This window comes from Pleurodeles waltl, chromosome 9 (genome assembly GCF_031143425.1).
Source record: "Pleurodeles waltl isolate 20211129_DDA chromosome 9, aPleWal1.hap1.20221129, whole genome shotgun sequence".
NCBI classification, from domain to species: Eukaryota; Metazoa; Chordata; class Amphibia; order Caudata; family Salamandridae; genus Pleurodeles; species Pleurodeles waltl.
Window position 1 is genome coordinate 270,561,803 of NC_090448.1, and position 24,777 is coordinate 270,586,579.

Sequence of the window (24,777 nt, forward strand, 5' to 3'; positions counted from 1 at the left end):
AAAACATAATTTTAGAGCCCTAAAAAGCCTAAAAACAGCATGTCTTAAACAAATCCAGGATAGATCATTGCAGAAGACTGCTTTACTGAAAAAGGTCAGATTTACAGTATTTAAGTATTTGTACTGTTTTCAGTGGGTTTGTACTGTGAATATACGGCCACTAGGCATTCATGCTGATTGGGGTAATCCACAAAGACCAATTTTCTTCTGCACAGTTATACAGATGAGAGCCGAAGAAAGAAAGGGAAGCAAATCAGATTCGATTTAGATTGTTTAAAAGTTTTGTGGGTTAGGATCCACTAAATAGCAGTGAATGAACAGATAAGGTAACTCCCCACCCAGGTGTTGGCAAAAGCATACATATGTTGTGCGATCAGTGCAATGGCATAGTGAAGACCATCCCTGGTGAGTGCACAAAACAGCCATGTCCGATCACATTATGTTTTGAGATGTAGTCTGATTATACAATACAAATACAGATTAAATAACTGGATACTATGTGAGCGTCAAGAACCAGGTACAAGGGCTCTACTAATGAGACTTTGTAATCAGCAGAAGTGTATGCTTTTGTGTTTAGTTGTTGTAGCCATGTGACAGTAGACAAATTGGTTTTAGTACAGGCTTCATTAGAAGTGAGAGGCAAGGTGGTTGTCATCTTTTGCAACTTACCAACTGGCCAACCATAAAATGTCCACACTCAAGCAGGATTTCCACAGCATATACTGATACTGATACTGATAAGCCTTGAAGGATTCACGTAAGTGCACACAGAGTGGCGAGTAAACAAACCTTCAATTATTATTAAAACAAGAAAAAAACAAAAAGGTCAGGGGGAGCAGTTATCTAGCCCATGCTTCGAACCAAGATAGGAGATGGCCCATAAGAGACCTCTACTTCACCTGCTATTCTGATTAATGTACAAGCAAATGCATTTAAATCAAACAATACGAATAGTCTGTGGAAGAGATGGAATGGCCACCGCAAAACCTGCTAGTTATTACATGGAAAACATCTAGATGATTATAAAACAATCAAAGTACTAAAACCAGGAGTCAAGGAGTATGCAGTGTCAAGAGGGAAAACTTGCATAACTAAGCCAAAACAGTACTGCAACAACAGCAGGAAAAATGTCAACACGCACCAGTTAATGCAAATGTCTTAATTAGAAATTATTAATGAATGTTTATGTGTTCTGAAAAATGAATTTAGTAGAAAATGAATAACGAAGGGAAAATAATGTGCACGTTTGAAGTTGTGACCTCGGAGAAGGGCTACCAGTATTTACGAATTGTACTAAATGAGTGATTAACATACATGAAATATTGAAAATAGATTATTGTAGTAATATGTCATGTTGAGAGTTATATAACCTATGTTCTACATAACTGTAGGCCTTAACTTAGCGAGTGTCTTGGCCTAATCTTGCCAGGCCTCAGTAGAAAGCTGAATTTCTTAATGTTCAATGGAAAAATGCTGACAAAATGAACTAACCGTGAACCGCTCATTGTTTAATAAAATGCTTTACTGGAGCTTCTATGGGACTCGACGGACAGGAGATGATGTCTCTAGAATTGTATCGAAAAGTGTGTAATGTGCGCTAGATGTACTTTCCCAGGACTCAAACAATGTAGACACTGACAGGAGAAGAAGATGCAACATTTTTTATACCTGACGAGCCAGATGATGAGAACATCATAAAGCAGAACAATCAACGACATGTGAACTGTAAAATATTAGAATTCATAGATCTGGTTATAGACATTATTGGTTAGGGTAGAACGTGCGACTAATTGACTAATTGGAAATTGGGGGATAGTCTGGGGAACTTTGATATAACAACGTGACATAGGGAAAAGCTCTTCAGATCTTATGAACTGCGATATTGAGAAGAGATTTGAGATTCTGTCATTAGGCTCATACTCTACGATTGAGAGCCTGATGTGATGCTGATCAACTGATGACCTGAGGACGAAGCCTGACTCTGTTGCGGACCCATTCCGTGGATAGGTGGATATGACAATGACTGAATTGCATTTTTATGCCTTTTCTTTCTAGGTACCAACTGCGCTGTCTAAACAGTGTTCTTAGCTAGATGCCTTTTCTAAATTCTTGTTTCTAAATAGTTTTGCATGAAGTCCCACATGCTGATGCTAATCTGGGTTAGATGAGGGTTCCCTTACATGATGTTGACGGATTACAGAGATAAATGGTTGACAGACTGTTTTGCTGAACTTCATGACCAGGAATGACTTATTGTATTTGATTCTTTTATTGACCTGAATGCTTTCGAATGTACTCTGATGCAAGCTTGGATTAGTTTAACAAATTGATGCTGGGTTTTATTTGAATTAAATTGCGATGAATTCTCATGACTTAGTATTGTCATCAATAGGGAAATAAAATTATTAAAACGTATATTGAGGTGCGGTTATTCATGGCTTAAAGGTAATGGTGTGATGCTTATTGCTTTTAATTACTATTGATTGATGCTTTGTCTAATGGTTATTGAATTTTGTGCATTGATTATTGATAACATTGGTCAGTCCACGGCTGGGATACTCCAGGCGAATCAAAAGGTTTATCGAACTATACGCGTCACCTTGTAAGTTTACTTATTAAGGACTGATGCGTCAACAGACCTGAACACATAGCGAGTTGATTTAAAGTTGACAGTCTTAGAGAGGGTGGATTGTGAAAAGGGTTTCAAATAGACAAAGAGTGGCCCAGCTAAAGCATTATGACACACATAACACTTCGTGCCATAGAAACACATGGACACAAACAGTAGCTAGTGCCCTTGCAGGTCAGGGACTGGAAGGAGGCAAGGTAATAAAGAAGATTCAGTCTACACAGCACAACATTGATCTTCAGGAAGGAGCTGCACAAAGAAAAGAGTCCTTGTCAAAAGGAGGAAATCCTTGCTTGCTATTCGTTGCAATTCATTCAATACACAGTAATATTTCAAGTCTGTACAATGCTTTACAGTCACGAATTAAACATGAAGATGCTTTTTGATTGATTGAAAAATGTATGCGAAAAACGTGTATGCGTAATGGGTGAGCGAGGCTGAGTGGTGTAAAGGTGACTGCTTCAATAGGATCAATAAGTGCCTAGATGGAACAGGGAGTAGATGGACGGAACACTGAGTGGCTGGAAGGATGACTGAATACGTAAGTACCTAAATGGATAAATTAATGGGGGGATGAGTTCATTGCAAAACAGGTGAATTAATAAATAAGTCAGTGGGGAAAATGGGAGAATCCATGGAAAATGTGTGGTAGCAAGCATTACAACCGAACAACATATGCTGATGCCATCTGAACAGTTGTAGTCACTTCAGAAAATTCTGCATTAGAGTCCCCTGATTAATATTCTGTTTCAAGTGTTCAGATCTGAGGTTTTCCTACAGCTTGAAAGACGTTTATGGATGAAATGCAACGTGTATCATTCAATCTGTCCATTACCAAACGTGCTTTATCACCTACTAGCTCCATTCAGTACCTTTACCATACCTTCACTTCAACTCTTACTACAACTACACTTTGAGTCACAGATAGGCCAAAGCTCTGTCACTCTGTAGTCCAGAAGCTGAAGGTTCGGCTCTACGACCTTGACAATGTTACAATAGTGGCAGCAGCCTTCTCAATGTTGAAAAGACATTCAAAAGGATGGCGACGCAGTTCTTGTGGCTTCTCATGCTCCAATTGTGGGTTTTTGTTCTTAAGGAATCGGTATCAAGCTCCTACGGCTCTGAATTTGGTGTATGGTGGGATAACAATTATTTGTTATTTAAACTGGCATGAGTTGAAGGTGCCCACTGTCAGTCTACCTTTCCACTCCGTTTCGAAACCATTCTAATAACATTTCCTAAATCATCTTAATCTGTCACCTCCTTCAGAGTATGAAAGGATAATTTCAGTGTTTTGTGGATGATTCAAATTATTTCAATAGTCAACTAGAGACAACAGTCTTGACCACTGCAAGCCTAGCAGTAGAGGCTGGTGTGGTGGACGGTTATTCTTTGAATGCCCATAAAATCCAGATCTCAAGTATTAATATTATTATGTACCATCCTATTTGTTCATAATATGGTAACTACTTGGATATAGCATGTAACATGTTACCTAGAGGATTCCTGACCCTGAATTTCACACCATTTCTGAAGGACCTGAAGGAGAGGCTACAGACATGATCTAAGCTGCCACTTCCCATGGTGAGACATATTAATGCTGCTACAATATATGTAATGTCAATCTTTCTATTTCATTTCAAGACAATAATGTATGTTCCATTACACAAAGATATTTTGAAGAAATCAGCATGATATTACAACATCCATTTGGGCTAAAGAAAAAAAAAAAAAAAAAGGTGAGCAAAAAATGGCTGAAACTCCTCTATAAAACAAGGAAAAGTCTAATCTCAGCCTTCCAGACCCTCAATTCAATTTCTGGGTAGCTAGGAGTCAACATTTTTTGGGTGCAATGAACACAAATACACTTTTCACCCACCCGTTTGTAGAATGGCTTTTTCTAGACAGATTCAATGGACTTTTGAAATTCCAATAGTTATATATATCTCATGACTAAAGTTTGCGAGGTCGATGATACAAATCTGGCATGACATCGCCCACACTTTTAGCATGCTGGCTGTTTCAGGAAGCGCTCTCATTTGGGATAAAAATACCTCGAATCTCGAATTATGTAAATGTGATTCAGTTATAAACAAGTGGTGCAAGCTAGAGACCATGTCACTGACTGACCTTTTAGACTTTAACAAGTTTTATAGCCGTGAAAGTCTACAATCAAATTATTCTTATTTCCAGGAATGCCTTTTTAAAATATTTCCAATTAAAGATCTTATGTAGTTTTTGCTATTGTGAAAAATACGATAGAACATGATGTGGTAGTCATATTCCTTCCAACTAATTTCCTGTTACTATCATATTCTTCTTAGCCAGGTGACAATGACTTGAATTAACTGTAAAAAGGAGGACAGGTGAGGTTGATCAACTACCTTACTACGTTTGTGGAAATATCTTAAGTGTCCATCTCCAACACTAAAATACAATTTGTATACTTTATCTCTCGAGTAATTCAATGGGCAAACAGTATATTCCGGAATTACAGGTTTGTACTAAATGCATCCCGACAGGGTAAAATAGGCTTACCACCCTCTACAGTAATGAATACTTTTTGGAACCACTGTTACAGAGAAATTCGCTAGGTTACTAACGAATGCAGTTTTCTTGGGTTATGGCCACAACATCACATCAAATCTACAGCATCTCGTTTTCTGTAGTCTAGCAATGTCCAGAGGTCTAGCAATGATTTCAATAGAGCAAACTACTCCCTCAAACCTTATTTCTAGGAACTATCACTATTAAGCTGCCAACCGGGCAGTGTCCCGTTTGATCACATACGAAAACCAGTATCTGATGTTTTAAATGAACAGGGTGAGCTAAAAGGTCTCCCACATCCATCACTTTTATTTTACCATTTTGTATAAACCTTCCCGATTTCATTATTCTTTTGGTATTTTTATTTCCATCTTATTCTTTCGTATATTTAACCTATACATTGTGTGGGTGTTTCTGAGTGAAGTTAAAAAGGAACAACAACAAAGGGCCGAAACGAGAACATTCATTGTGCTCACTGAACGCCTCCCCACCAAGTCAAAGTCGACTATTTGCCGTTCATGTGCTCAAAAAGTACGTATATTTATTATTTAATCAAGCCCTGATCTGACACATATGTAATTCCGATTGGTTATTTTTCCAACGTATTTTTGTCTTTCCCGGCAGCTTCAGTGGTAACATAAAAAAAAAAGTATAAAAACTGGAACTAAAATCGGAATGCAACAAGAAGACAATTTCAAAAATGCCACAAATTCGGACTTTGGGCGATCCGACTCAATTGCTTTTATAGGAAAACAAATAAAACCCAATAAATATGCTTAACATTTCACTTTTAACGTTTGAAAAGAATAAAAGCAGAAATTTCTTTTACAGAGAATTAGTTCCATCAGTCTGGCGGTAGCAGTGCAAATCTGTGTTCAGGAGAGTAGTTGCACATTTTTGCAACTATTGCCTTAGCAAGAAAAAACAAGCATTGGCAAAACCAAAACGTCTTGCTCACATAACTGAAAGTTTGTTAGTGGTATTATTGATAGGCGAGTGGCTGTGTGCCAGCGTGGTAAGTGAACGAGTGCTCAAACACGCCAATGCTTATTAAATGAGCCAAGAATTAAATGTTTATTATAGAATATTAAGCTCAAACATGGATCCCAAAAAACAAGTTTTTAGGAAGTGTCCTGATCACTACATCATCAATTCTCACATACGTGCTATCACAATTTTACTCAGGACACGTTTTCCAGCATCATGGACATTCTCCCCACCAATCTCATAAAAATCAATTAATAGCTGTACAGTTTGCTTGGCATCAATTCACAGCACCCATGCCAAGTGGCAGGCTGGAAGTGGTTGTGTTTCCACTTGCACTTCAAATGCCACTGTCTGGACACCACTTACCATTCTCTCCTCCAGGATACTTGAGCCGAGTACCTGCTAGAAGGTGCAGGAGTTACAAATCTGCTACCTCTCACCCAGGGCCCCACTACAAACATCATGCCTGACTGACTGACTGAAAACGGGCCTGGGATATAAGGCCGGTCCGGGGCTGAGATCACAAAGGCAACACTAACCTTCCCTTAAATAGTATTTTCTATCCCTGTACAGAATCTCTGGCTTCCCAGGCAAGGAAGGAATCCAATGGTCTGAGTCGCCCTCCATCGTGTACATATTTAAAAAAAAAAAAAAGGAAGAAGAAAAAGACATTCGCATAGCTGATCACAAGCACCTGTGCACACCTGCTGAGAGCCGCTGTCTCTCAATTGAAGCTGAGAGCACAGTGTTGAATACCTCTCAGTGCTTCACAAGCATTGGCAATTTTATGAGCCCTGCGCCAACAGAGAGCACAGCTTGGGGCCTGCAGCCCTGCCATGCCCAGCGGAATAAAAGCACAGGCGACTCCCTACTTCAGAAGGGAACAGAGAGGTTGCCTAAACGAAGAGCTGCATTGCCTGAGTGGAGAACCGCATGATGCACCCGCACCGTGTCCAGTTAGAAGGTGCAGTTTATACTGCAAAGTGAGGAGGACAGCAGAAGAAGGGGCGCTGGGGGATGGGAGGGCTGGGGGGAAATGAGCACTTACCAGTTGTCCAGCTTTACTTCTCCAGTGCCATTTTTCAACTGCTGCATCTTCTTCGAGGCATGTAGCGGCTATAAAAGCTTCAGAACCAATCCACGAGGTGAGCTCTGAAGGGGCAGTAGCCACTAATCCACAGTCCATGATACCAGAACAGCTCTGACACAACGTCAGGCCTGCTGCTCTGCTGAGCCAAAAGCAGCAACCACAACAGCTGTCGGCCAAGAAGCCATTCGGACCCACAAAGCAAGTCGAGGAAGGCCGCACTGCAGTGTGGAGCACCGGATGCTGTCCTGCTCCGCAACCTAACTGGAAAAATCTGGGTCAGGGATGCTATGTACTATGGAGCAATAGTCATGATGTAATATTGAGATTGCTAAAACATGGATTACATTTTGCTAACTACAGATGCATGCCAACCTGCCCCTTACCAGCACTCAGGTCCATGGCTATTATTCATAGCTGCTCAGTGCTGCAGCGTATGGCACCACGTTCCCGAATTCTTCCAAAGAGCAACGGGAGCTCGTGTAAGGCCTCTTTCACCATACGTTTAAATCATCTGAAGTTGTGGTTTAATACGGGGAGGGGTCCAGTCTAAGAAGTGACTAATTTGTCTTCATCACCAAGTAAACACAAATGTAAAGATCAAAATTGTATACACATGACATGCACTGGCTGGTCCCGAGAAGTAAAGAGCATCCCAGCACGACAGTGCCCAATTGGGATCTCCCAAACAATGCAAGGGAAGAAGGGAGTGACCCAAAGCACTTACATCTATGTACGGTGTGTTGGGAAGGGGGCTCTCAAACAGCCAAAGCTGCCTGTAGCCAACCCTAAAAATACAAACAACACTTCTGTAAAGGAGTAGGCTCCAGGATATTTTACAAAAGAGAGTATGTGTCCTGTATCACCAGGATACTAGGCAATGTAAATTATCAGGGTGGAGTCAGTAGTAGCTAGGTACGGCCTTTCCCCTTTTCAGTATGCAGAAAATGTAAAAAATCTGCACTCTGTAGGGAACTGGGATGGGCTAAATGGTATACTGTCAGGAAGATACAACAATTGGACTTGAAGGAATTCAGCAACCAGACAAAACAGATACTTTTAAACAACAAGAAAATACAACTAATAGCATAGCTTTAAGCAAAACACAAAATAATGCTGACAAGTCATAAGGTATAGCATGCATGCCATGCATTGTTTTGCTCTCATATTCCTTTCCATCTTCCTTGTTCAACCAGATCTCGATTTCTTATTGTACTATTTATGTTGTTTTTTTTACTTGCCTACTTGCATACAGAATTCTTCTGCCCTACTCTCAAATTCTACTGTAAAAACAAATGAGTTATGAGTTGTGCAGAACGTGAGTCCTGTGCGGGTAATGCTGTACGATTGTCTCCTTATTGGAAACCAAGTACCCCGCTGTAGTACCTGACTCTCTCAGGATTATCAAGCAGAGTAGTCCACGGCTTACTCCGGGGAGGTGGTGTGGGCTAGTAATCTCTATTTGCTGGCATGCAACACAACTCAATAAATCATTGTTTAATTAGTGCAGTTTCTTTGTAAAAGGGCAAGTACATTTATTACACATGCACAACTAAATACTACACATTAATTAAAAAATGTATACATCAGGTTGAAGAAAATACCTTTGGTGACAGCCCTGAATCAAATGTGACACCCAGTGGGTCACAAACTCCATGATCACAATACCCCTCGCACCTATACCAGATGAAACATCATAATATAAGGCGGGGGGGGACATAATATATAAGGCAAACCTATTGGCTTTGTCAAGGGGTCAACACATATTAAGAATGATAATAACTTGCTAGAAGTCATCTCCATACCAATGCGATCAATAACCATATTTAAATGAAATTATTATCATTAATGAAAGCATTGCAATGTTTCTCAATATTCAGTCAATAAACTATCTTGAATAATGCATTGCAAGTAAAAACGTGTCGGAGCCTTTTTTTTACATTTGGCAGGCAACATAAAAAGTAGGCAGAGAACCACCCACTATTGGTCACTGCAATCCAAAGCACCAGAATAAAAGTCCAGCTCTGGGAGTGCTTTTGAAAATAATGTAACCTTACCTGTTTGGAGGTCATACAATTTCTGGGCCCAGAAAGATAGGGCATTTTAGAAAAAGCAGTTTGGGAACAGCCCCACAATATGTGGCAAAATGTTTGTGTTGCCCCTTCCCCTCCCCAGGGGAACTACACAGAACAAAAAATACTGAAAATACCCCATGCAAGGCATAATGGGGTGCTACAGCCAGAGCGTGTGAATACTTAATCTGCACGTCTCCTGTTGCTCATTTATTTATGCAGCCTTGCGCTGCAACAGGCGTTTTATTGTTTCTTCTTTGAAACCCAGATCCCATGCCCAGGTAGCATCCAGGTGCAGGGATAGAGGTGGGTGGAATATTAGGGAGCCCATTTCCAGCTTCCCAGCTGGAACCCACCCCAACCTAGTCCCCCTCCCTACTCATGAGTGCACCTCAACTCCAGCTGCATCAGGGGATGGAGTACGGGGACCAAAATAATGTGGTGCCAGCTCCCAGGAAAATGGGAACCCCCACCCAAAGCATGTCCTCTGCCCCAAGGATTGAATGTCAAGCCGACCCCCAGGGCCTGGCCCACCCCAGGGGTTTTCTTCAAGGTACAATGGAGGGCCACACACTTCATTTCTCTTTCTTTAGGACAAAAGGACAAATCTTCAAAACAGACATATCATGGGTCAGGTTGAGCTTATTTTCGGAATCGTGGGCTCATTTTACTCCAGGTGTCGAGCTTTAGCCCCCAGGAACATTTTCAACAGGCATCCTGGCCTCTAACATGGAGCCCTTGGCAGCAACTTGGTTTTACCAGCTCCCTATAACAGCATCTCCACTCCTGGCTCCAAGTGCTTCTCTCCGGCTTTAAGAACAGCCCAGGAGCTCAGTCTGATGGCACAGGAAGGCAGAGTTCAGCTCAGATGGTGGCAGCAAAAAGTATCACGTCCAGTACTGAAGAAAAGGTCCACATACAAAGAGACTTGACTTTTAAGGAGGGAGGTGACATTCACCAGTGGGCTCAGGCATATGAGGTAGCCCCAGAGGTGCGCAGTCCCTGAGATGGATTGGGGAACTGGCATGGGAATTCATATTCCAGTGGTGGGAGGGACACTCTACAGGCTCTAGAAGGGAGTGACAGGGAGAGGTGTACCCCCCCGGAGGAAGCGCTGGTTAGGGAGTACGGAGTCACCTTAGAGGAGGGTAGTTTGAGTTTGAAGAGCAGTCAGATATGGGCTCACCAGATGGGGGATGATGTTGGGTACTTTTTTAAGACGTAGCATGGGGGGCAGTATGGTTAACATCGGTGAGGGCTGTAAAATTTTATTCATGGAGAGTATATGTTCGGCCAGAGTTTTCCAGAGGTACGCCAACACCTGATGGCGTGTGAGTTCTCTGATCCCATGGAGCTTGCACTACAGACAGACCTCTGAGTGAGTGCCAGAGTGTCTGGGATGGCAATGGGGAGAACTCCCCAGGAGGATGGCTCAGGTTTCCCCATCAGAGCGAGGGGGAGTGTTGCAGTGACACATGCAGGTCCAAGTGTAGTGGTGGGGGGAGGAGATAGGAAGAAGGGCCCCACGTCCTTTCCAGGAGTAGGAGAATGGGTGGGAGTGGGCGGAGGCCCAGGGTGCCCTATATTCAGCCAAAGTGCTTGGATTGCTCTCAGAGGGGGTACATACCTTGAGCTGGAGGACTAGTCTCCGGATATCACCCCTAAAATGGTGGGAGGGAGAGTGAACAAAGGGTACCAGTCACTGGGGATACCACCCCCCCCCCCACTCTGAGAAACCACAAAGGTTAGAGAGCTCTGAAAGGCCTAAGGCCTGGCTCTTGTCACTGACAGCCATCAGTGGTCAGTGTGGGTTGCTGTTCTTATGGACAGAATTACCCTTGGGTTGGGGACAGGAGTCACACCCGGACCATCTACGTAGGCCATGGTGGTACTGTCTGCCTACTGGGATACAACTGTGAGCAAAGTAAGGTTAGGTGATACACAGATGTGGTCCGCAGGCGGATAGAAGGATTCCCCCCTGGGGTAGCTTAGTGAGCTGTGAGATTATAGGCAGAGGAATCCAACTGGGTTCATAAAGGTGTAGAACTTGAATGTGCCCCTGCTGTTGTGGGTAAGGGTCCATGTTCTATCACCCCAAGCACGGAAGTCCATTGAGGTATTGATTGGTTTACCATGGCTTTTGGCTAGAAGGAGGCTGTTTAGGACCTGGCCCTTTTGTAGGGTTATCCCCAAACTGTTTGCCTTCCTCCTCCTATTTTTTCTGACCCGATTTTGTTGGCTTTAGGACTCTAGGTACTTTACCACTGCTAACCAATGCTAAAGTACATATCCTCTTTCTCTAAAATCACGTGGGTAATTGGTTTATCCAGGATTGGCATATACGATTACTAATAAGTTCCTAGTATAGTGTACCATGTGTGCCCAGGGCCTGTTAATCAAATGCTACTAGAGGGTCTGCAGCATTGATTGTGCCACTCACATGAGTAGCCCTGTAAACCTGTCTAAGATCTGCCACTGCAGTGCCTGTACGAGAAGTTTTAAACTGCCATTTCAACCTGGCAAGTGTACCCACTTGCCTGGCCCAAACTTTCCCTTTTACTACATATAAGTCACCCCTAAAGTAGGGCCAAGGAGCCGAACCCCTATGGGCAGGGTGCAGTGTATTTAAAAGGTAGGACATGTACTTGTGTGTTTTACATGTCTCAATAGGGAAATATTGCTAAATTTGTTTTTCACTATTGCAATCTCTCCCATGGGGTAACATGGGGCTTGCCTTGAAATTACCGTTGTGAGCAGATGGAGATAGGGCGTTTGGGGTCTCTGTACTCACAATTTAAAAAATAAATCTTTTGGTTAAGTTGGTTTTTAGATTGTAAGTTTGAAAATGCCACTTTCAGAAAATGGGTATGTTCTTGCTTAACCATTCTGTACCTCTGTCTGTCTGGGGAATACATGTCTGGGTCAGGATGGCAGTTGGGCTGTTTTGAATTCACTTTAGACAATCACACAAAGGGAGCGGAGGAGTCCCCTGCATTTCCTGATGGGTCTTCCCGAGCTAGGGTTGTGGGTGGGGGGGGGGGGTCTGACACTTGCACCTAAATAGGGTTGTGCCTGTCCTTACACAAAGCAGTATCCAACCCCGTGGAGTGTGTCTGGGGCAAGGGTAGGGAAAGGCAGGGTCTTGTGCACTACAAAGACTCTTTTTTGAAGTTTGCCTACTTCAAACACAGAAATAGGTATAAGCACTGGACCTCTGCCACCACACAGTCAGAACACTTCTGGACAGAAGACATTCTGCCAGGAAGAAGAGCTGCATGTTGTAGGCGGGTCTGCCACTCTACCTGTTGCTTTGTTGTGCTGGCCTGCTGCTAGTTGCTTCTGTCCTGGGAGTGAAAGGACTGGACTTTGCTTTCTAGATCCTGCTTTCCAAGGACCTTTAGGGGCTTGAGCTGAGCTTGCATCCTGTTAAGAAGTCTCAGGGCCACCAAAGACTTCGCCTACCAGTGCCTGGGCTCTCTTGCTGAGAGTCCTGACTTGCCAAGTGGTGCCAAATCCAGTTCCTCGGCCCTTGAAAGTGACCTCTGGTGCTACCAAGAAGAAACTAAGCACATTGATACCAGAGTAACTTCGGTACTAGGGCCGCTCTCTGTGCGGCCACCTGCACCAGAGCTGTGTTCCTCGCTGATTGCAACGACCATGACCTCCACCACAGGCCTGACGCCACCACATTGTGAATCCAGAGTGTCATGTCACCGAACTCCGTGACACCAGACTCCACCGCAGCACCTGTGGCCCCGTGGTGTGATTGTGACACTGCAAAGTGGATGCCTTGCGTTTTGACCTGCCCGGATCGTAAAGAACCCTTAGCCTTGCCACATCACCTCCCCTGCAACCATAAGGAACCGACATCTCACCTCCCCTGCCTCACAGGAAGGCACTGACACTTCACCTCCCCAGTAGCAGTAAGGAACTAGCTCCGCACCGGCTCCAGAGAAGCCTCACCTCCCCGACTCCGTGCAAAGTCTTTGTTTCCTCATTGTTTTCAAAGGTATTGTGCCTGGGGTTTGTGCAACTCCGTGACCGGCCCGCACTCCTTCACTAGTGGCATCGGACTGTTGGGAACAACTCCATCAAGACTTTGTGATAGCCCCAGTTGGAGCTATTGTGTTTTGAATGCTTTACGTAGATTTGATCTCTAAAATGTGTATCTTTGCTTGTGTGTGTTGCATTTTGGTCTTGGTTTACTCAGATAAATATTGGCTATTGTTCTGATCTGGTGTGGAGTACCTTTGTGAGGGTTTCCCTGTGCTACTGTGAACAAACACTTTACACATTGCCCCCGAGATAAGACTGACTGCTCGTGCCAAGTTACCAAAGGTGTGAGCAGGGGTTATCTTAGGTGTGTGACTCCCTTACCCTGACTAGAGTGAGGGTCCCTACTTGGACAGGGTGCAAACCACTCCCAATTAGAGACCCCATTCCTAACACCCACCTAGTCCCGTAGTCAGATGCAGACAGTACTGAGCAGAGCAACAGGTGGCTTCTTCTTTCAGTTGTCCATAATTCCGCTGCTGTTGCTTTCCAGTTCCAGTCTCTCTCTTGTGCAGGGGTTTATAAGTGGCGGTGGAAAGTTCTAGATGCCAGACACCACTGGCCAACGCTAGGATGCCAAATCATCGCTCCAACCCAGTCCCAACCCTCCTGCCCAGCATTCAGGGACAATTTAAAATGGCACCGTCAAGTTTTCTCTGTGAAGGGCTTTTCTGAGGGTCTCAGCATCAACCCTAACTGACATCACTATCAGATACCTTCTCACCAAAACTTCAAAGGGGAGTCCCTCCTGGATTAGCTCCAGATATCTGGGCTTCCTTCGTTTTTTTCAGTGGAGCTCGGCTAACCCATCCCAAGTACAAAGTGACAGCTAATTACCAGATGCAGACTTTCTTCTCCACCCCTTTCTTCGCAGGAAATGAGTCAATCACTGATAGCTGCTCCCTTCACGTGGGTAGGCCTTTGTTTCCTCTACTGGGGAGTAGGGTGATTAACTTGACCCAGCAGAGAGAAAAAAGGCCTGGAATCTGATTACGAGTAGGCAGAATTTGATTCAGCAGAATTCCATTAAAATTCCATGATTTTCAGCGGAATTCCGCAATGGGGCGGAGAGGACATTTGGAGCTATTTTCTTAGCACAAAATGCGCCCTGGCATCTAAAAATGGATAGTAGGATGCATTTTGTGTTAAGAAATAGCGCTGCCAAATACTGTAGTGCATACCCCTTGATGCCCTTACAAACTCTGCCGTGATTACTGCAGAGTATATAGGGGTACTGAGGGGTACGCACTGCTGCACATAACCCCTCAGCGCATTTACATAATCAGAGTATTTAAGCCTTATATACTCTGAGTAAGGGTGCTGAGGAATATGCACAGCAGTGCAGTCAGTGGTATTTAAACAGGGCCAGAAGAGGGAGTTTAATCTGCAGTGGTTCTTAAACATAGAGGGACTGCTCCCTCTTCCAGCCCAGTTTAAAAAGAAAACATTGATGATTAATACCACCAGCATAGCAGTGGAATATATTAGTAATTCCGTGTTACAAGAATTACCAAATTCCTCCAATTCTGCCGGTGGAATTAAAAATTCTACCCACCCTTAATTAGGAGCCGAACTAAATAAAAATGACAATTCTTGATGACCCATAACATATACAAATGTTTTTGGGACCTGCATATTCAAACTCAGTCTGCATCTTTTACCCCACTTTGACACCTCACTGGACTATCTAGGCCCAAGTTTAGCGAAACTACACTTAAAGGCAGATTTCACATGTGGATTATACAATGAAGCACTATAGATTTTTTATTAAACCCTGCTTACCTATTTATGAATGCCCACTATTTAAAAACAAACTTGTGTCGAAATGCAGCATTCATATCAGCACCTATCGCTTCTGTACCAGGCTGTGTGAAATTACTGACCTATGAACAATGGTAGTTTCACACGTAGTCCGCACATGCATAACCAATCTAGGAGCCCTTGCTTTAGCTGTACTGCAGTGGCCTTCTCCAAAAAGGTGGCACTAGTGGTTAACATACTCAGTCCAATTATCATTCACATATGGAAAAGGTCCAATCAAAAGCGAGGAATACAGGTTGACTAAATGGGCGAAACCCATTTTGCTACACGCATCATCATAATTTGAAATCCCGTTTGCAGTTTCTTCCATTAGTCCAAAGATTAAATGGGTTCACAATCTGCATTATTTTCCCCAGGTGAATATCCTGTGTCTCGAGGCCGAACACTAAGCAGGAGATTTCACTAGTATGCAAGACAACAAACTCCAGTAGAGGTACAAGGCTTGGATCCTGTAAAGGTCAGACCTGACAATACAATAGAACTCACCTCATATAACCTCACATGGCAGTTAACAGAAAGAGCAGAATCTGGGTAAAAAGGACACCAACGAAGGACAACAAGTTAGAGTCTTGCAAACTGCCATTTTTAGGCCATTAGCATTGTAGGAGCCATAAAACCTGGTCTGAAGGATGTCATTGCAGGCTACATGCACCCAAAAACAGCAACAACACCCCAACATAATGTCAGTATTGCACCAGTTAGCACTCACCTAAAACGACTGATGGACCGATTTTACACATAAGGTTGTATCTACCATGTCCAATTTAATTAGGTCATTGTTCAGATTGTTAATAAACATTTTTACGGTGCTCATTGTAAACAGCAAAGGACACAAACAACAGAGAGGGTTATTTTACAGTGGACATCTAAAATTTAGAATTAACCATGTTGCACCCAATAATATAATAACAATGGCTTGCAGGGGTATCGCAGACGTGAAATTAATCCACAATTTTGGTCTTCAAATCCTTTAAATATTTTAAAAACAGCATGCAAGGATAAACAAAGGAAAGGTGCTCAGAGAGCAAGCAATAACACAGTGATATTCAGTGAAGTGAAAAACGTGCACACAAAAATAAGGAGATAATTGGGTAAGGCAAAAATAATAAATTACAACAACAATCACTGCAGGTGAAATCCTAATGAAGATTCATGAGCTGCATGTCATGAATTAGAGACCAGATAACCTAATGTGTCAATGGCGTTTTAACCATTAATAAAAAACTGAAACAAAAACGATCAAGGTCATCATCACCAAAGTCCAAGCACTAGTGCTAAAATAAGGGAGTGTGTCTCATCCGGACACATGTTGAACTAAGCTATTACACAGATCCCTGCAGCGTAACAACCCATTGCAAAACTTTGTCCAACTGTGTTTAGCTCTCCTTAGTTTATCCGTGCGCCTTTAGTCTTCACCTTTCACCTGCTCACCAAGTTTTAAAGGAAATCATCCTTAAGTCTCCATTGGTACCAGACTTCCTGTTGGGCCAGGTTCCATTGTTCTCTCCATGCCCTACAACCTAAAAAGAATGTGGCAGGTGTTTTTCGGATGTGACCTGAAAGATCTGGCAATATTCTTCCATCCCCACCCTACATTTTAGTGGTTTTCCTTTTTACTGCCATCTGCTGGCTTAGAACAGACAGACCTGCAAACTAGGAACTCGGGCCAGATGTTCAAAGATAGGAATTGTGATTTCCTAACTGCGATTTCCTGTGAATCACAATTAGGAAATCGCTATTCTTAATGTATGGAACTGCTTTGAGTTCATTAGCGATTCCTAGTGGATCGCAAAGAGACCTACCTACTGCATACTAATAAGGTAAGTCACAATGTGCAACCCATTGGGAATCACAGCCATCGCAGGAATGGTGGCCTGCAGACCACCATATCTGTGACTGCTTTTTAATAGAGCAACCTTTTTTCCAAAAATGCAGCCCGTTCTCCTTAAAGAAAAAAAAAATGAAATTTTGAAGTTTCATGTTTTAGGAGTAGACAATGGCCAGTGGGAACACTGTCTGCTCTCAAATATTTTTTTCACATTCTCAAAAGGAGAAGGGATCCAAAGGGGATCACTTACCATTTCAAATAGCTTACCACCACCTTTAAAATGGTGGTTAAGTATTACTGTTTGGCTAACAGAATTCGGTTTTAAAAAAAAAAGTTATACATATCATGCCGATTCAGTATTTGGAAGGGAAGCCCAGAATATGCTCTTCCAAATACCAAATTGCAAATGCAAATTGCAATTGAGTAACAAGTTCCCAAATCACATTTTGTACATTTGAAAAGGCACTTTTCCAGTCACAAACGGTGCTTTGTACATCTGGCCCCGAGTAACATGAATTCCAGCCAAAGTTATGAGTGCCCATTGCTAAGCACTTTACTGAGTTTAGGGAGGTTTATTTTATGTCCATGAACTAGCTGAGGCATTATAGTTATTTTTTTTTAAATCTATTCTTACAGCTGGGTTTACTACACCAATTATGTATTCCTTGCAAATGTGGTTTGGACAGTACTTTCCTACCAAGGTCAGAGAATTAAGGTTTTTATACAAGTCACACATTAACATGTGTATAGTTGATTTACTTTAGTGCAACTAATGGCTATTTAAAATGTAACAGGTGTGTATTCAAAAGAGCACACATGGCTGAGGATGCACAAAGACACCACATGATAGGAATAAAATGGGCAGAAGTGAGAAATGCAACATAAAGATGGATGTCCCTGCACCAGTCATGCCAGATTATGTCGAAGGGCCACAGGCATTTGCAACATGACCTAATGCATTTTTGTGGTTTGGTTATGCAGGCAAAAAAATTGTCTCAGAAGATGTTATTTTTAATGCAGCTTCTTTTGCACAGGTACCCAAGTAAGTTACAGACATTCTGCCATCTGTATTACCTTGAAACACTCATGGGAGAACGGGTGCATTCCAAACTTTGTTTCGAGGATTTCCTTGCAGCCCAGAGTCTGAAAGTGTGTGTTCTCAGTGCACAGATAACCAAAAGAGCACATATGCAGACACAAGACTCACATACAGAAATATACGCACACGTGCATAGCTGCAACAGGTCCCACATCATACGCAACACCTTTACAAGTTCAGTGAATTTGCCCAGCAACAAAAATTGTGCTGGTATTTTTAAGCCTATGCTTAGAATTGTAAAGGGAAAACAAGCAGCCAAAATGCAGTGTTATGTGAAAAAAAGTTTTTTTTTTTGTTTGTTTTTTAACTGTCAGAGGCGTAAGGTAGAAAATGACATTAAAAAAATATAACACATTCAGTTCATATTTATTAATTTGAAGTTTGATTTTGTTTTCTATTTTTATAGTGTCCACATTCTGCATTTAATAAATGTGTTAACTTGTAGACTGATAAGGACGAGCTCAACACACCCTTAACTGACTGTAAAGTGTTATTTCTGCTATAGTTGATGAGTACTGAGTTTTTTCATCAATGAAGCAGTGGATACACAGCACGTTCAATGTTTGTAGCACTGATCCCGAAGTCAAGGGGTAATTTGGCTGCAGCAGTTGGCAAACACAGGTACCTTTAAGGGGGTAGGGGGCAAAAAGGTCTGTACCAGAATGGACAACAAAGATGGGATAGGCTTCTTGCTTGAGAATGTTTGCAGAGCATTCTGGGTGATAAAATGTAGTGGGATCCATGCAAGCCACAACACAGGCCAAAATAGCATAGCTGTTGCCAATGCTAAACAGATAACATTGTTGATCCCCAGCACAACACTTGACATGGTCAAATTTTTGGCCTCAGGTTCTTGTACGATATCCCCATTTGCAAATTAGGAGTCCTATTATTCTATAAAAAGGGACAGGTGGAATGTAGGACAGCAACTGAAATCTTTTTTTGGGTCAAAAACAACATGTACAGCATATTTTATTTTTTTGGGGAAAGGGTGTATTGTGGCTATATTCGCAGAAACTTGCCAAGTAAATAACACACACTTGTATACTTATATAATGTGGAAAAAGTTATAAAAGATTAAGTGCAAACAGTTCCTAATGTAAGGAAGAGGGCTTAGCATTAAAAGGGGAAAAGGCTTAACTGTCAGGTTATTGAATAGCAATTTCGCTTATTTTTGTTCACTTCGTTCCTCTCAAACGTTTTCATCTCAATGTAGGTACAAATCGGCCCACGCAAAAAAAAAAAAAATCATTGTAACGGGGTGCAAGACAAGAGACTTGCATTTGTAAGGCAATGTAAGACTTGAGAAAAAAATGCACTTCTATGAGATTTTTTTACATATATATTTTCTAACATGACAACAAAGAAACACTGTATATTTCAGGTCAGATATTACACAGCAGTTAAAATTCAATCACAATGCCAACAAAGCCGTTTCTTGCAATAGGCTACACAATACGTATATTAGGCTTTGGGAAATGAACGCCATTATTTTCACAGAGACAAACTTAAAACGATCTTGTAATTTATTTTGTCTCCACAACCCCTTTATTATCTAGATGTTCATCATGGCTTTATTTACCAATTACCGTTCTCGAAGGGACTGTGCCCCCTTATTGGTTCTATACACAAATCACTACTGGAACACCCGCCGCCAGCCCTGTCTGTTTATTATTCATTGTGTGCAACACTTAATTTGGGGATACGAAGCCGAGGAAGAAGCAAGAGGTAAAACAGCACATTTAAATACAAAGGAAAACACATACATGCTCTATGATCATCCTGAACATCTATGCTTTCGGTCCTAAAATGTCTGATCATTGGTCATGACAGTCTGAATTTGTGTGCACTATTCAGTGAGATACGACTTTTACAGACGATCTAAACTTGGAAACACCATATTATGAAAGGAGGTTAGTCTGGGAAACACTTCACCGAATATGAACGACTGATGGATTGAATAGCACAGACTCTACATGTGCCAATTTTTCCACATAAAATAATCCTTAATCAATCAAACAACTCACAACCTGGCCTCATCCAGACTGTTGTCGGTTGGAACACTGCAGAACACCTAAAGTAATTAACCATTAGGTGACCACTTCGGCTTTATCTAGGAGATTCCTTTCTGCTTCTGAATGGCATGAAGACACACATCTGAACACTTGTTCAGGAGCTGGTGCAACTGTCCCACTATAAAAAGACAAAATGCAGACTGCTTGACCGTTTGAAGGTACCATCAGATACACAACAAAACAGCGTAACCAGAAGTATACATGACCACAGTGTATAGCGGACCATAATCACAAGCCTGCCTCAGAGAAAACCAACATTATGAAGGCAAACCCTAACTGAACTTGTATAACAACAGTCATTTTAGGGAATTACAGAGACTGTATTTCTATCTATGTAATAATAAAGGTTGACACAAAACTTAAAGAAGCTGTTTTGCTCTGCTAATAACTTTGACTTTTTTGGTCAAAGCTTCCAATACTGTACACGGCACTCACTTTGAGCTAGTCAAATTTGCCTCAGAATGGTCGGGATACACATTTTTAAACGAGGAACCTTCCTGTATATTTTTCCTAGGAATAACAGCAGGAAACGTTCTTCTTTTAGATGGATAATTCAACCATTTCAGTGATATTAAAGAAACTGCCACTTTACAGAGAACATGCACCAGGTTTGTGTGTGTATAAATATATACATCTATTAGATGTCTGCAAAATGGGAATCTTTATTTTGATTGTACAATATTGTATAGTGTTTACCAACAGTGGAACACGGCACCCAATCAGAATATACATCATTGTGGTTGGTTTAGCCACGTTTGCTAAATACGTTAGCATGTAGGCTCAGTTACGTGTGCTTCTTTCTACATCAGTCTCATATAATCACCATCAGCAGAAACATGCAAGAACCAGCTAAATCCCACACTTGAACAAGTTTTCTAGAAACACAGTCTAGCTATTTAGCTAGTTGCTATATAAATAAGTGCAATCACAACATTGTCTCCATTTTGAATTTAAATTATCTGAATATTGAAAGAATCTCTAAAGATAATTGATGAGAATAACTAGACCACAATCCGTATAAGGCCACCATAATAAAACACTGATCGCATGCACTTACGAGCCATAAAGCAATACTGCAGAATTTAAATGACACTTGGCAAACCAGGGAATACCACTATGAGATTTGGATAGTATGTAAAACTCTTGAAAACCAAACCCTAACTATGGTTTGCACAGTTGATAAGTGTAAGTGGATGGGAGAGTTATTGAGATACATAGCTGCAGCAACATTGTGTCCACTATGGCCTAAAACAGTGGTTCCCAACCTGTGGTCCGGGGACCCTTGGGGGTCCGCAAAGACTTCTGAGGTGGTCTGCGACTGCTTAGAAAATTAAAAAATATTAACTAATATTGACAAATTAGGTCCCCAGCTTCCAGTAATGACTCAGGAATGGGTCCCCGAATTCCAATGATGATTCAGTGGGGGTCCCTGTGTTCCATGAATGTTAAAATGGGGGTCCTCATAAATCAAAAGGTTGGGAACCACTGCCTAAAAACACAAAAAGAATAGAAGTTGCCCAGTAAGCACAAACTTAAATCCATTCCGCACCACGAACAGTAACAAACCAAATTACATCAATGAAGTCACTGGTGATATTACCGGATGGATAAAATTACACTTTCAGAGGCAACAGAACTGGAACAATAATATATAATCCCAAACATAAAATCACGCAGTATCATGCAGGGATCATTTAATACAGCCATTTTATCTGTTGAACTTACTGTTCTGGAATTCAATCTCTCCCATTTTAAGTCATCGGCAGTACTTGCAATGACAACTGAATGCTTGCAGTCACAGACCGATTTATTTTCTAGCACAATCGACTTAGCCAATCATTTAAACTCTCACACACAGGCACAAACCAACTCTCGCAAACTCACACTTCATGGCAGAGCACACTGTAAACGTTGCACAAGTACCTTCATTTGGAAATGTTGAACTTTAGGTTTTGAGTTGGATGCAACATGTGACTGCAATGACATGGCAAAAAGGCTACCCCGTCAATCTTAAATAAAGCATTATGATGGACTGCCTTAGTGACTTAAAATTTAGAATCAAATGTAAAAAAAAAAAAAAAATGCACCTCTCACTATACTTCTCTTTCTAAGCACATGTTAATCTGGTACTGTGCACAACAGTTATAGCTTTATTTATTTTACGTTTCTGTTGTCTAATGTTTTTTTTCCTAAATCACAACAAAATTACAATTACATTAAAAATGCCAGCTTCAGCTTTCGGTTAGATGCTCGGAATCCAGGCAGGAAAATTAAAATTAATATTTGGTCAACCAGTCCTGCTACAATAACTCTTACTTAGATGATCGTCATGTTCCTAGGTGGGGCACATTGAAAGAGAAAATAGCATATCCTTGACAGGCAAGTAGATTTTGCCACCCTCCTTGTTTAATCACTCCCCCACCACCAGCATGAGCAACAAAAAGAAACGGGAAACACTACACGGGATGCAGCGTTGAAGAAGATAATGTTTGTGTATTCTCTTGGAAAACTATAGGCTGCAGAAAAGTGCCAGGAGAGACACCAAACTAAACATTACACACGGACTACATACATTTAGAAGGCGAGGGTTAAGTCTTGAATTGGAATATATCTCAAACCAATGTGCCATAAAGCAGATCCAGGTCATGACGGCACGTGTAGAAAAACAAGCGAGTAGATGGAGAGCAGTATACACAGCCATCATGAGGGGGCAAGGGCACAAGTGTCCCACTGGGTAACAAAGTGCATGCATCAAATTAAAGAGGTGGAAAGGAAAATTGCTGGGTTGGTTAAAGGACAACGATTGTTTTTTTTAAATAAGACGAGGTCATCAGTGAGGTTGCTAAATTAAAAAAGACGAGAACTGAGGAATCTATAGTAAATCAACTCAGGGCACTTTTGCTTCGATGTCTGGATAAAAAAGAAAAAAGAAAAAAACTTAAGACTTACAAATAAGGCGTGCAATGAAGTGTCCAATATGTTTTTAACTAATTTTCGTAACATATGGAGGTGATGAAGCCATGACAAGTGAGTGGGTTAGGAATAAGTGCGGTGGTGGATCGTGAATGGGAGTACTACAGTTAGCGAGAAAAAAAAAAAAAAAGAAAGAAGAACTGTTGTTCTTCAGTACATGTATGAGAAAGGGCATGAAGACGCAATTTAGGTAAGGCTGTTCGGTGACATATAAAGACTTAAATCATCAAAAAATGCGGAGACGTATAAGCCAACCTACTAGTGTAACTATTCCACAGTTTCAGTTTTTTTTACAAGGACTCTATGTTTACCCCAGAGTAACAGCCTTTTCTTCTTTCGCTTGGAGGTATAAATTTGAAGCAACTTAAAACATCGCGAGTCTCCTTTCTTAACGTGAAAGGTTGGAACGCTTTCGGTTGCAGAGGGTGAGAATATAAAGTGTGGGACCAAATTGAGTCGGCGAATAAAGGGTGCCCTGTAAACCCCCAGCAAATAAGACAACCTAGCGGTAGTTGCTGTGGCGAACGGTGAGTGGGATCAAAACCATCAAATAAGATATCCACACGCCCAAGTCCCACGGGTTGAACTCCGTTTGGTGGACAGGAGCAATCAAGTTTGGCGAAACCCAGGGGGCTAGAAAACAATGCTGCATGGTGTACAGTGTTCTAGCTTGACATTAGCCAGAGCAGTTGAGGAAGCAGGTTACATAGCCTCATCAGGGGTAGTAAGCGTTTTACAAAAAAAATACAAATACACTGCAGAGCATCGTTCCTCGGCTGGGAAAATGTATCTTCCTTGCTCCCTTGGGCACCACGATCACCCTCCACAGACTGCATTAAGGGACTGGAAGCCGAGCCTCACCTGAACATGGGATATCACCAGACTCTTATTGCCCTCTCCGTGGTACTTCCATTCATTCTCGTCCATCTTCTCGGCTTCCATTATCCGGACAAGGGCTTCTGATAGTTCCTGCGAGAGAAGGCACTCTCGCTCCCCTCCGAATTACAACTGTCACTGGCGGGAGGGCAGTCACAGATGTCCTGCCGGGCAGGCAGGGTTGACGTATAAAACAAGCACAATGTCCCATGAATAGAAGCCTACAACAAGCCCGACGTTTTCAAAATAAATACCCTAAACAAGCCCAACCCCACACGAGGATGATGCGCGATAATAAAAGTCAAGTAAATATTTGCTTTTCTGTATTTGATACGCCCAGCAGCACACATTCGTTACTTCAGTCGGAGGCAGTGCCGTAAAGCAAAACAATGACGCCTTGATAATTCACTTAGTGTGGGGTGAGTAAACAGAAAACCTGGCATTGCGCTGTAGTCGAGACTTACATTTGCTAGTTGACTCAAGACTATTTATGCATACTTTTTTGCTGAAAATGTGTGGAAGTGGGTATTTAGCGTGCCGAAGCACTTTTGCCTTCCTTATCACATCCACCAGCTAACCCCCAACTACTTGGTAGAAATATAGCCCATTCGAAGATGGCGACCACATTGGGCAATCAACTTTATAAGAAAGAGGTGGCGTTTTAACTTTGCTCTGAAATGTGCTCGTAGTTACTTGACGTATGCTAGAATCCTTCACTTTTCGATGCAGC

The 24,777-nt window shown here is 41.9% G+C and overlaps 1 protein-coding gene across 1 annotated transcript in view; it reads right to left on the minus strand.

Moving 5' to 3' along the window:
- Window positions 1–24,251, minus strand: part of IPPK (inositol-pentakisphosphate 2-kinase) — a 247,777-nt gene extending 223,526 nt beyond the window's left edge. The window contains exon 1 of the mRNA XM_069206685.1: window positions 24,033–24,251. Coding sequence (XP_069062786.1) covers window positions 24,033–24,113 — 81 coding nt within the window. The 5' untranslated portion in view covers window positions 24,114–24,251. The remainder of the gene's footprint in view (window positions 1–24,032) is intronic.
- Between the last annotated feature and the right edge of the window lie 526 nt (window positions 24,252–24,777).